Source organism: Perca fluviatilis, chromosome 11 (genome assembly GCF_010015445.1).
Source record: "Perca fluviatilis chromosome 11, GENO_Pfluv_1.0, whole genome shotgun sequence".
Classification (NCBI taxonomy): domain Eukaryota; kingdom Metazoa; phylum Chordata; class Actinopteri; order Perciformes; family Percidae; genus Perca; species Perca fluviatilis.
In genome coordinates this window covers 18554795-18568494 of record NC_053122.1, presented here as the reverse complement: position 1 = coordinate 18568494, position 13700 = coordinate 18554795, and the positions used below count along the sequence as shown (strand labels likewise).

At 41.9% G+C, this 13700-nt stretch overlaps 2 protein-coding genes across 2 annotated transcripts in view; both read right to left on the bottom strand.

The window, feature by feature from the left end:
- The window catches only part of skila (SKI-like proto-oncogene a), a 35631-nt gene extending 33769 nt beyond the window's left edge, over positions 1 to 1862 (bottom strand). The window contains exon 1 of the mRNA XM_039815518.1: positions 587 to 1862. Coding sequence (XP_039671452.1) covers positions 587 to 1708 — 1122 coding nt within the window. The 5' untranslated portion in view covers positions 1709 to 1862. The remainder of the gene's footprint in view (positions 1 to 586) is intronic.
- Positions 1863 to 12134: 10272 nt separating this feature from the next.
- Positions 12135 to 13700, bottom strand: part of prkci (protein kinase C, iota) — a 34392-nt gene continuing 32826 nt past the window's right edge. Inside the window, exons 17-18 of the mRNA XM_039816544.1 lie at positions 12790 to 12905; positions 12135 to 12688 (exon numbers count right to left, since the gene is read on the bottom strand). Of these exons, the coding sequence (XP_039672478.1) occupies positions 12601 to 12688; positions 12790 to 12905 (204 nt within the window). The 3' untranslated portion in view covers positions 12135 to 12600. The remainder of the gene's footprint in view (positions 12689 to 12789; positions 12906 to 13700) is intronic.

The following is a 13700-nucleotide window of genomic DNA, read 5'->3' as shown; positions in this document are numbered from 1 at the left end:
TTGTCCTTGTTGCTGAGCAACTCTTAAAAGGATTTGCGATATATCGTCTAATCATCCAAAAATGTCTTAGTTTGCATTCTGTTTTGTGTAGGAATTTGCTGAAAGACAAATTCCAGTTAACTTGGGCAAACTAGAAAAGGTCTTATTTTACAGTTAGATAAAAGGGTCCAACAATTAACTGCTAACATAATTTTTGTATATAGGGGTTAAAAGGCCATTCCTAAGTCTCCTATGTTGGCCTTTTGTTCAGTGACATTCCCAGTGACCTCCAGGGGACCTGAGGGGGCAAATGATGCACTCCCCTTCAGCTGTGGCCAGCTGGCCTTACTTGTCTGATCAGACCTGGCTAGGCAGATGTCACCGCCAGTCCCAGGTCTCTTTAACACATAATACTGTAGGTCAACACAGGTTTAAGAAAATACCAGCTGTAAGGTAGTCTAGAAAACCTGCTGAATACACACACTATGGAAAACCATTCAACATAATAAAACATGTTTAATAGGCTTCCTTCCCAGAATGATGATGAATGCCATGTTAATGCATGTAAACAAACAAAGACATAGGTATCATTCAGAAGTGCACTTACTTTGTCTAGCGACCTCTTGAGCTGGTAGTGGAACTTCTCTTTGACCTCGTCCAGGAGCTGCTTGAGCTTTGGCTCCTCAGGCATGCCTTGGTACTTCCTGGCAAGCTGCAGGTAGCAGGGCCACTTGGCTGAGTCAAAGCCCCAATGGCAGGTCCTCTTATCAGGTGACTTGTGTGAATGCATGACAAACTTCTGTGGTGAAAAGAGCAACTGGCACTCAACACACTGGATGCAGGGCGCCTCAGGCTGGGTGTAGAACTGGGGCACAAAGAGACCCTGGCACTTCCCCAAACACTGGTGCTCCACCTGGAAACTGGCTTCACTCTCCTTCAGCAGGCCCTGGGTCGACAGCTTACCGCTGGGGTCGGCAGGCAAGACTGCCCCAGGACGCAGCAGAGCGTTGCACAACCGTTGCGCATCCGTCAGTGTAATGAGGCCACAGGAAGGTGCGTTGAACGGCAGAATGCCCAGCACCTTGAGGATGTGCAGCTGCTCAGCGTCACAACGCGAGCAGTAGACGTAGAGCTCGTCGCACACAGTGTTGATCTGCTGCAGCGAGAAGTCGCGGAGCACAGAGTTGAGCACCTGGGGCAGGCAAAGCCGCTTCTCTCCGCCAACGATGAAGCAGGAGATAGACTCTCCTTCCAGCAGCGAGTGGGTGAGTTCGGTGGAGCTGTCACAGGGAACCAGCAGAGGGCCCCCTCCCAGAACAGGAGGGGAGGGCAGGGGGGGCATGCCTGCCGGGGAATGCTCGTGGCTGGTTCGGGCTGAGAAGGCAGCTGGGCCCCCGAGGGAGCTCTGGCTGCTGAGGGTGAACTGGGCCAGTGTGTGTTTGAGCCCAGGGCTCAGGTCCAGGGCTTTAGCAGAGCTCACCATGTGCAGTTCAGCCCGGCCCTCCACATCCATGTCAGAGTCGTGACACAGATCCTCGATCTGCTCCCTCTTTACCTTGGGAGTTTTGGGGAGGGAATCCAAGCTGCGACGCTTCAGGTTGATCTCAGCCATCACTCGCTTCTTAATGGGCGCGTCTTCAAGTCGCTCTCTATACAGCCGTTTCATGTTGCCCTTGAATGAGGTGAAGTCTTTGAAAGGGGTTTTCAAACTGGTCTGGGTGCCGGCCATGTCTAAGCACTGGGTTATTGTTGTTTCTGTCTGCTGACTGAGTTCTCGTATTCGTAGTCTTTTTCTCTCCTTAAGTCTTTTCAAATGACACAAATCTTCTGGTAGTTAGACACATGCATGATGGTGACTGAAGATTTCTATGTTCTGATCCGCTTCCTGAGTATGAAAAAGTAGGAATTTAGAAAACAGAAGAAAAAAGTTCTGTCACTATCTAAACTATAACTAATCAATTTATTTCCTGTAGATGAATAAACAAACTGAAAATGATCTCACAAAAAACAAATATGCTTAGCATGAATTATCCACCTAGAGTTTAAAATGTTTTATGGCCACTGTCCCAGCTGGGGGCTGAAGAGGTCAATGGCTGCTCACTAAACCAAATGGCCATTACCATACTTAACACAAACACAAGGCTTTCTCAGCCCTTGTAATTGAACCCCAGGGGAAATTTGCAACTAGGTTTTCACCAAAGATGTTGAAACAAACTTCCCAGCCCCAAGTGAGAATTGTAACAAGCAAAACCAGTTGACCAGACATAACTATCCAAGTGAAGTTCCCCAACACCCAGCCCCTCTCCCATTACATTGTTAATGTAAGTCTGATACAATGGTCAAAAACATTTCACTTAGCAAATGAAAGTGCCCTTCCCAACCATATTGTGTCTTCCCCTAGGTCTGCTTACCCCACGCTGACCCCATCAACTCCATGAAAAACAATTGATAAAAGAGTTAACAGCAGTCGCCCCCTTCTTTCATGCCTTTCACAGCTTGACATTCAGCAGTATGGAAAGCGGTGTTTCCCCCTTTTACTCTCAGGTTTACTGCGGAATTACTAAATTGACTGTAATAAGGTAAACAACACTTAGCTGGTATCCCCAATTTAAAACGCAATCTAGATAATAATGGCTACTACTGCAATATGACACCAAGAGACGGCAGACTGAATGCACTTCAGTTCGAAAACGCAACATTTACTGTATCTGCGCTATTTTTGTTGTCTGAAATGCAGTTGATTTTATCTACACTAATTGGGGATTTCGGCTTGTCAAAAAGGCAAAAAAAACGCACGTTCGGTTATTTGACCACGGTGCATGGTTTTGCATGCTTTTGCAAATGTCAGCATCCCATCGTTTTTCCACCGACTGAAATGCTGCGGCGGTGTAAGCCTCGAGCTCAATTCCAAAGCGGGTTGATGTTTGTGGGCGTAGTTAATAGCAAATATCACCGTGGGCCGATTGAGAAAGAAACTGCAAAATCAGATCAACGACCAATGTGGTCTACGGGGAGGTAGCAGCTTCTACCCCAGCCTGCACGGGACCCCCCGTTTGGCTGCAAACCCCCCCAACCAGATCGGTTTATTTATGTCAGAAATCACAACACCCGAATTGCTTCGGTCAGTAACAACGGTGGTATTGCTCAAACAACCTCACAGCCATTGGCTAACGTTATTAAGAAATATTTCTTAATGTCACCTCCACTTCTGTTATCCTTTTTGCTGCTGCAAGGACACCGCGTATAATAATGCTCTGCTCCATCCCCCTCCTCTCTCCAGTCTGCAAACTGTACCTCGCCTCTTCTGTTGGCTCGCCACGACGGCACTGGTATGCAGACAGCGCTGATAATGACATTCACTGTCTACAGTCTGGTCTGGGAAGGCACCTCGATCCAGCGTTACGCACACACACACACACCGACTTGGTGAGGTTACGGTGGGTGTTACAACCGCAGCTTTCCCCGTGTGTTAACGTTAAACACACAGGTAACGTTAACGTGCCTGTTCCGATACACCCAACATCAAATCGCTTGAAACAACCCAAAACACATTCAATATTACGCATTTTGTGTCACATTATTTTAAATCATAAATAAATATGTCTTGACCACAACACATGTACGAAAAAGTGAAAGCTTAAAAATATGCGCATTCGTCTGGAAATCAATTGAGAAATCTTGTCTTTAAAAGGCTCAACACTTTGCGCTAGCTAGCTTAACGTTAGCTCCCCCGGCTTAACGTTACCCCGGGTACAGTCGGCTATAAAGCAGTCTCACCAGCATAGAGGGCTATGAAGCAGGCTAACAGGGATCTCTCAAGAGCACAGATACAGGCTAACTTAACCCAGTTTCCTTCAGCAATGAGAGAAAACAAATCAGACTGCTCACCCAGCACACAGAGAGTGATAAACGACAGTGTCCGTCGCGACTGAGTAGAATAACCCAATATAATATTAAGGCAGTTTAGCCCGACATAGTAAGCGATAACGCTGGCTAGCCGAGAGGACCGAAAGCGCTAACATTACAGCAAGCTAACCCCTAGATAGAGAGCGATACAGCAGGCAACCAGGTTAGCTTCGCCCACAATCCGTCGGTTGAATACAGGAATTCAAACTCGACCTTCTCATGCGCTGCGATCCGCTATCGACAAAACAACACTGTTTAAAAAGCGCCCATTTAAGTTTAGTTTAGTTAGTTTTTAATCGAGTAACACTTGCCTGAAAACGCTGCCTGTGTCGGTCGTCCTCACTCGCGCGGGGTCTTCTCAGTACTGGAAAAGCCTGGCGGACCGTCAACAAGATGCAGCTAGAGGCTCCACTACAGCCCCGCAACGTCACTCTGCACACGGGCTGAGAGGCGGAGACGTCACCCGGCTGACGGAAACTATGCGGGGGTGTCTCACGTCTGTCTGCCTGCCTGTCTGTTTGTCTCGCACAGCCTGGGAGATTTGTTCTTCCAGCAGTGAGCTGGAGATAGACGTCAACAACAGGCAGTCAGTGGATGCCACAAATGGGGTTCGGGGACTTGTGGAGGGCCTTAGGGTCCCGTTTTGGGTCCTCAAGCTCTTTTGCTGCACACTTGTTTTATTTTAATAAAAAAGGAGCTTATCTTAAGGAGGAAATTTAATTTGTAAACTGTGAACGTGAATTATTTTCTGCTCTACATTTTCAGCATGATTTCCCCCATAATATTTTTATTTTATTTTTTAGGTAGGATTCCCAGTAAGATCTATTCGTTTTAGAGATTCTTTTATCTTAGTGTGCCTTTGGCTTGAATCAGGTTGTTGGTCGGTTTTATTGACATAGCCTTTCCTGACATGAAATGACATAACAGAAAGCCTTATCTCTCTTGTTGGCTTTCCATCAAGTTTGTAAAAATGAGAGGATAACAGAGGACAAACTCACTGGGCAAATGGGTTACTTGTCTTCCACACCTCCCCCACACTCTTTTTATGGACCTATCCTCTGCAAAAGGTCAAGAGGTCATTAAGGCAGTCTATTGTGCCTTTAGTGATGATGGGAGTTAATGAAATCTGAACACAAGGAAGTCAGGAATGAGATTTTATGAATTATAGCTAATATATTTTCATTTGAAGGAGGTTGAATTCCCTTAGCAACAGTTTACTCTTGAGTCTGAACTCTCATGTTCTTGGCAGGAATTTTAATCTTTAAAGGTTATCGTGCTCTGTCTACATATGTTGGGTTTTTTTTCAGCTGGAGTACACCCTGGCTGGCTGACTGACCCACAGTCTGATGTCACACGTCTGTGAGAGCAGAGAGGCTTGATAAAGCCTTGATAAACAACACCGTCGGCCGTTTCGCTGCAGCCTCTCTCTGGCTCACTCTGACAGCAAGGTCAGCAGTTGTATTATGAGAGCAGATGTGCGTACACCCTGTCCAGCCCCAGAGAACAACAGGGACATTGATTTTCCTGTAATAACATCACTCTGTGTACTGCGGCGGGAGTAAATTAATCTCATATCTGCCATATTGTGACCAGCACTGATTGTTCATTAGGAGTAAAGCAATAAGCTTAAGGATGAGGTAGCGTGGAGTGTGATTTTGAAAGAGCTGGGATTCACAGACAGAGTGTAACAGACTAGCTCATTGATAAGCTTTTCTATTATATATTAGCCAAGACTCTGTCTAACTGTTATTGGACTTAGTACTAAGTGGAGCCTGGGGGCAGACACCTCACAGTCATTTTCATACATCCTGTCTGCAATCAATGGGTGATATTGAAACACCTCCTGAGTTGTTCAGTAGATGTATCTGTAATTTTGGGTAATGATGCTGACTGAAGTGCTGGCCTGAGGTCACACACCTTCACCACAGAGTCTGAAGGTGTCAAGACAGTTTAGGTTGGACATTCAGCTCATGTTCTCCTCTCTGTGTATTTGTATGTGTCTCTGATTTGATAAGAGGAGTGACTACCAGTGGTGAAGGTAGTATTCAGATTCTTTACTTAAGTAAAATAACTAATACCACATAGTAAAAATACTCCATTACAAGTATAACATCTGCCTTAAAAATGTTATGTAAGTATAATCAGCTAAATGTACTCAATACATACAATTAAAAGTACCTAATGCAGAAAAATGACGCCCATACTTCAACATACATACAGTGCCTTGCGAAAGTATTCGGCCCCCTTGAACTTTTCGACCTTTTGTCACATTTCAGGCCTCAAACATAAAGATATAAAACTGTAATTTTTTGTGAAGAATCAACAACAAGTGGGACACAATCATGAAGTGGAACGAAATTTATTGGATATTTCAAACCTTTTAAACAAATAAAAAACTGAAATATTGGGCGTGCAAAATTATTCAGCCCCCTTAAGTTAATACTTTGTAGCGCCACCTTTTGCTGCGATTACAGCTGTACGTCGCTTGGGGTATGTCTCTATCAGTTTTGCACATCGAGAGACTGACATTTTTGCCCATTCCTCCTTGCAAAACAGCTCGAGCTCAGTGAGGTTGGATGGAGAGCGTTTGTGAACAGCAGTTTTCAGTTCTTTCCACAGATTCTAGATTGGATTCAGGTCTGGACTTTGACTTGGCCATTCTAACACCTGGATATGTTTATTTGTGAACCATTCCATTGTAGATTTTGCTTTATGTTTTGGATCATTGTCTTGTTGGAAGACAAATCTCCATCCCAGTCTCAAGTCTTTTGCAGACTCCAGGTTTTCTTCCAGAATGGTCCTGTATTTGGCTCCATCCATCTTCCCATCAATTTTAACCATCTTCCCTGTCCCTGCGAGCAAAAAAAGCAGGCCCAAAACCGATGCTGCCACCACCATGTTTGACAGTGGGGATGGTGTGTTCAGGGTGATGAGCTGTGTTGCTTTTACGCCAAACATAACGTTTTGCATTGTTGCCCAAAAGTTCGATTTTGGTTTCATCTGACCACAGCACCTTCTTCCACATGTTTGGTGTGTCTCCCAGGTTGGCTTTGGCAAACTTTAAACAACACTTTTTATGGATATCTTTAAGAAATGGCTTTCTTCTTGCCACTCTTCCATAAAGGCCAGATTTGTGCAGTATACGACTGATTGTTGTCCTATGGACAGAGTCTCCCACCTCAGCTGTAGATCTCTGCAGTTCATCCAGAGTGATCATGGGCCTCTTGGCTGCATCTCTGATCAGTCTTCTCATTGTATCAGCTGAAAGTTTAGAGGGACGGCCGGGTCTTCGTAGATGTGTAGTGGTCTGATACTCCTTCCATTTCAATATTATCGCTTGCACAGTGCTCCTTGGGATGTTTAAAGCTTGGGAAATCTTTTTGTTATCCAAATCCGGCTTTAAACTTCTCCACAACAGTATCTCGGACCTGCCTGGTGTGTTCCTTGTTCTTCATGATGCTCTCTGCGCTTTACACGGACCTCTGAGACTATCACAGAGCAGGTGCATTTATACCGAGGACTTGATTACACACAGCTGGATTCTATTTATCATCATTAGTCATTTAGGTCAACATTGGATCATTCAGAGATCCTCACTGAACTTCTGGAGAGAGTTTGCTGCACTGAAAGTAAAGGGGCTGAATAATTTTGCACGCCCACTTTTTCAGTTTTTTATTTGTTAAAAAAGTTTGAAATAGCCAATGAATTTCGTTCCACTTCATAATTGGGACCCACTTGTTGTTGATTCTTCACAAAAAATTACAGTTTTATATCTTTATGTTTGAGGCCTGAAATGTGGCAAAAGGTCGAAACGTTCAAGGGGGCCGAATACTTTCGCAAGGCACTGTATGGCATGTGGGAAATGTATGTATTAAGATAGACTTGAAAATACTTTAATACTGTATATTAATACTGGTAGTCTTGCAAAAATACAACATATGCCAAAAGAACAAAAACAAAGCAGTTGAAACCACACTGAAAAACATAAATGTGACAAACATATACATCATACAGGGGATTTCCAAGCGCTGTTACGTGATGTTCAACATGACATAACCCACATTTGTAACTGTGATTGCACTACTAATTCAAGGTCAGTCTTGACGTTTTTATTTTGTATAATCAGTGGTACATAAAGCTTCCTTTATTTTAAAGTGAGATATTTCTACTAATATTTCTAAATCCTGCTGGTTTATTTGACAATGCAGCAGGGTTCCTCCATTATTCTACTTGTAAATCCCATTCATTCATAAACAGTATGTCGGTGTTTCTGAAGTGATGGTCATGAGGAATAATTTCAAGTATCTCTTAATGAAACAGGTTTTTATATCTCAAGATGCCTTCACTATACAATTACAATCACTTTATGAGCACACACCAATTTGAAGCTATACCGTACAGGGACGGTGGTACAAGTACATTTAACTATAGATGCTGAAAAACAACTCATTACCTTAGTACTACAATCCAGAGCACCAGTAAATGTAGTGTGATTGCATGGAGACCGCACCAAGTAGAACACTATTCACCTTAAGTTGTATAGTGTGTGTTTTACTAAGGGATTGCATTTAGGTCCAAGTATTATTCTTCTGCTGCTTAATTAATCCCTTCAGGGATGGAATAAAACACCCAGCAAGATAAAACAGGGTGTTTTTTCAGATCCTTTCTCTGTTTTACATCATTAATTATACAAGGTTAGTGTTCCCTGTGTCTTCCACAGGGTGATGTGGAGCCACAGTGCCTGGGGAGGCGTACCCCCGGTCTCCACCGGAGAGGGCACAGGAACAATGTCAAACATACCATCATGGGAACACAGAACTATGCATAGACATTTATCCTCGTCCTCCGTGCAGCAATGCTGTATTTGTCTCGTGTAGTAGTACAAGTGGAGTACATTTTCCACAAAATCTAGTTAAATTGAGACAATCTACAATGGTTTAGTGGAGCAGGATGTGAAATAAGCCCCACACATTGGCTTTCTATCTACCATTGTGCAAGTTATTGCAGCACACAAATCAATCCGTTTTTATTATTTCTGACACATCATTTCCATGACTCTTTTTTTCACCTCTCAGCACTGTGTGAGGGGCAGGGGGGACGGCAATAGTGTCAATGACCTTTTAAACCCCGGGTACGCCGAGGGCCTTCTAAACCGAGAGCAGTGCAGACACAAGCAGCTGGAGTGGAAAAGCTCAAGCTTAACGACTCAAGCCTAATTCCCTTCTCTCCAGACGCCCATGTGGGTCTGAGATCTCAGGTCTCAGCAGTAAAACCATCACAAGCTCGATCTCAACAATGCACTATTTGTTGCCAAAACAATTCACTTTTAAGTAGGACTGAGAGTCTGGGTCACTTCACATTACAGGTACCTTCTTCGGTTGCAAATCTTAAAAGGTAGGATCGTTTAGCCACTATACTAGCGTGGCTGTCTCCCAAAGCCCAACCCTTTATCTTCGCTGTGGGAGATGGAAACAGGCAAAGTTTTAAAAAAACAGCGATGTATGGGGGGCAGTTTTCTGCCCAGGCTGCTATGGTTGCTATGAAAGCCTGTTGTGGAAACGTGTGGGCCAACGGAGCTCTGGTGAAGCTGGGTGGGCCATTCCCCAACTCAGACAACAATGATCACGGAAACAACAACAATGAATCTACGATGTCAGGGTTTTGGGTCGAAAGGTGTTCCTTACAGAACAAGTACACCTGAATGGAACTATAGAAAGCGTCCCAAACCGAGAGTGCTGGAGAAGAATTGTGGATGACCTGTGCTCAACTAGGAGAGAAAGGGTTTAAGTCAAGTAAGTCATTAGCGTGGCTCGACGGATGGCAATGTCGGTCTGTCAGTCAGTTCGTCCAGACTAAAATATCCCAACAACTGGGTTGACTATCGTGAAAATCCGTGCAGATATTCACAATGCCCCAGAGGATAAATCATACTGATTTGGGGGATCTTCAGACTTTTCTTCAGATCACCATAAGGTTGATTTTTTTGTGTGAAATGCCTTAACAACTACCGGATGCATTGCTGTTAAATTTTATACAGCCAGAGAATGAATCCGAATGACTCTGCCTGGTGATCCTCTGACCTCTCATTACTGGTGTTACTTTATGTTGCAAGTTAAATGCAAGTTCTAAAACTCTAGAAAGGTGAGATTTAACATGACAAAACGTTGCACCCCATTATTTCTTTCCTCAAACAGGAAATACACTAAACACGATCTCTTGCAGGAAATTTCCATTTTGTTCAAAGATATAAGGTTTAGTTTCATTCATGTAATTTCCATTAACAGTTGCGTTCTGTGTCTGCCTACAATTAATGGAAAATAACCACCTTTTCACTATAAAAAAAAAAATCAGGTCTTTATCAGGTTTTTATAAAATCTGAAAATGGCTTTAAGGAACATGAGTAAATTCTACTCATTCAGGATATTAAAACCTTTATTTTAACATTAAATGGATACACTAGCGATTTAGTATTGAACTTGCATAATGCCGCAGGACTTGTGAGAGACAGGTTAAAAAAGTTTTTTTAAATATTTTATTGCAGGAGTTAACATGAATTTACATTTGATTACATATGTTGTTGCTCATGCATTCCTACTATTTTCATATATTTTATGGTGAGAAAAAAAAAGTATAAAAAATAAAAATCATGGCCCCAGTTTATAGGGCAGGTTTTCTGTAAAAACATTTAAATCTTTAAGTCTAACCCAAGACCCTGATGATATCACTATGACATTACCAGGGTTATTTTCTGACTTGACAAAGGTCCTCCAGAGCAAACGTTATACAGCTGTTTTCATATGAACAGCACTCCTTAGAACGATAAACTGACTTGTGTAAAATCGGTGGAGCTCTCCTTTAAATGAATGACAGACCCACACTGACACGAGCACATATTACCACAAGAGAAATAAAATGTTTATTTTACTGTCTGTATTTTATCCTCGCACACTAATAATAAACCTCAGCAGAGTCCTCTGGGTAGTAAACATCCCCAACACAACAAATACAACAAATAAAGTTCCCATTGGGTTCACCCAGTAACATTTTGGAATCAATGTAGTGATAAAAAAAAAAAAAAAAAAAAAAAGATTCAAAATTAAAACAGAGTCACAAAAAAAATAAAGTAACATGCGTAACAGATGAATGAGTTCCTCCGGTCACCACGGTATCCAAAAACATTTTCCAAGTAGAGAAGCTTTGACTGGATGAGAGTCTGGAGGTTCATGCACCGCCACTTAGTGTCGTTACAGTCAGGGGGTAGAGAGCTGCTCTACAGAGCCTTTACTGCTTTTTAGCCGTTTTACAAAATGTCTAATTCAGGTTATGATAGATACGATAAAAATGGAGCACAGTTTACAGTAGGTATTGCGTTGAGGCTTTGGACTTCTGAACGAGCTCTCATTTCAACAATCACTTCGTATTTTGATTTACAACGAAAGACATACATGGAATGGAGAAAGTACCAAAAAAAAGATGACGTTTCAGAAAAGGCATAGTATTAAAAAGGAGAGAAAAAAAAAATCGGAATACATAAATTCTGACTTGGGACAGCACATCTTCCTTATGTATATTGTACCTTTTAATACATACCAGCCAGACATTTTTCAGAAATTTTTTTTTTTGGTCCTGTGTAAATGTATATTTCATGGATGGTCTGCACAGCAAAATGTAACCTGTGCTCCAGCGTTCAGGTATGATGTGCTTCTCTTCCAGCCCATTTCCCTGCATAGCGAACACTTTCATTCACAGTTTAATAGTATTAACTCATTATTAGTGTTGTGATGCTGCTGTATATGTTCCTTCATTCTGGGAAGATGGGACTTGAAGCAGACACCTTCTGTTTTCCAGACGTTGTGTATTCATCTAAACAACAAAGCCCGAACCTTTTTGGTTCGGATACTCAGGCTGGACTGGTAACACATTACAACAACATCTATAATGAGGTTGTTAAATTAAAAAAAATATATAGATTTTTATCTTTTTAAAGGCTAGTGTTACAATTCTTCTTTCCTCTACAGACGGGGTGTTGCGACAAAGCTAAATCCAAAATGACTTATAAAGTTGTCAGTTTTGTCCGACTGTGGCTTGAAGCTGAAAAGGCCTTGTCTAACATTTATAGTAGATTCATATATATATATAATATATATATATATATATATATATATATATATATATATATATATATATATATATATATATATATATATATATATATATATATATATATATATATATATATATATATATATATATACATACATACATACACACACAAATAAAATAAGCATTGAAAACACCCGACCAGCTGGAACGAGAGGATGTTCAGTCAATCTGTCAAGGGCTGTGCCTCATCCCCTGCCCCTGTGTACAGCAACCTTTAAGGACTCTGTAGCCTCATTGGCTCCCGATAAAGAGACCCCGATGAGAAAATCGATATCAGTGCAGATTTACATGATATAAAAATAATTAAAAAAGAAGGTAGGCTTAAGGGCAAGTGGTTATAAATGGCAGAGTGTGAGACTGGTTTTGGCAAAAAAAGCGTTCTGCTGTGCATGTGCGGCCCTCGAACAGAAGGTTGATGTCGCCGGGTTGTCTCGTAACCATGCAGCTTGAAGACACTGAGACGCCACGTAACACGTGCATGATTGTGTGTGTGTGTTTGTGTGTGTGTGTGTATGTGTGGGAGGTGTGTACGAGCACAGACGTCGCGTTCTCTCACACACACTCCTCCGCTGACATCAGGAGTGGGTTGATGTACTCAAATCCTTCAAACTCAGACTGGTCGATCTTCTTGACCACATCACTACAATGAGAGAAAAAAAAAGTTATTTTTATCAAGTGAAAATGACATGTTATATTAATTATAATAAGAGGAAAAATAAAGATAATAAATGGGGGACTCACTCATCATCAGGCGTGAGCTGGATGGGCTCGTTGGTGAACTGGGCGTCAAAGTTGTCCAGTCCGAATTCCCCTGAGATGTTGGGCTTGAAAGGAGGGACCACCTGCTTCTGCTCCAGCTGAAATAACAACACGGGAATCAGGTGAGAACACAACAACTTAATCTGCCTTTACTGACATCAGAAACACATTTAATCACTACATCTATATTTAAACTGTAAAGTAATATTGACGATGGTCAATAAAAGACAATTCATCTGCAAGTATTTCGATAAATCGATTTAATAATTTCGGTTATTTTTTCAAGCGTAAATGTCAAACATGTTTTTGGTTCCAGTTTCTCAAAAGTAGGCATTTGCTGCTTTTTCCTTTTCATATATCATAGTCAATGAAAAATCCTTGGAATTTGAATGCAATTTGAAGAAATCATATGTCTGTTCTGGAAAATTGTGATGGTATATTTTTTCTTTGACATTTTAAAGACTATATGATTAATGAATTAATTGAGAAAACATACAGCAGATTAATTGATAATGTAAATAATTGTTAGTTGCAGCCCGAGAGCGATAGTCAAACTAATCTAGCCTGGATATTCAGGGTCCTTCCTCATGAAAGGGTCGGTGCAGTTCTGAAGGATAATGAGCTGTCCTTTACTGAAATGTGGTCTCCATTGCTTGACTACTTGCCTGGGGGCCCATGCGCCTTGCAATCGCCGCATGTATCCAGAATAAACTCTCTCTTCTATGCTGTTGCTTCCATACTGCTATGTTTTACTGTTTTGACTTAACTTAATTTTACTTTATATATCACTGTGCACTATTGTGAAATGTTAAAGTTGATGTGGCTATTACAAGGCTACACTAATCAATAATGTGACTGTATGCAGGACAAACAGCTTCTGTGCGTAATGTCAA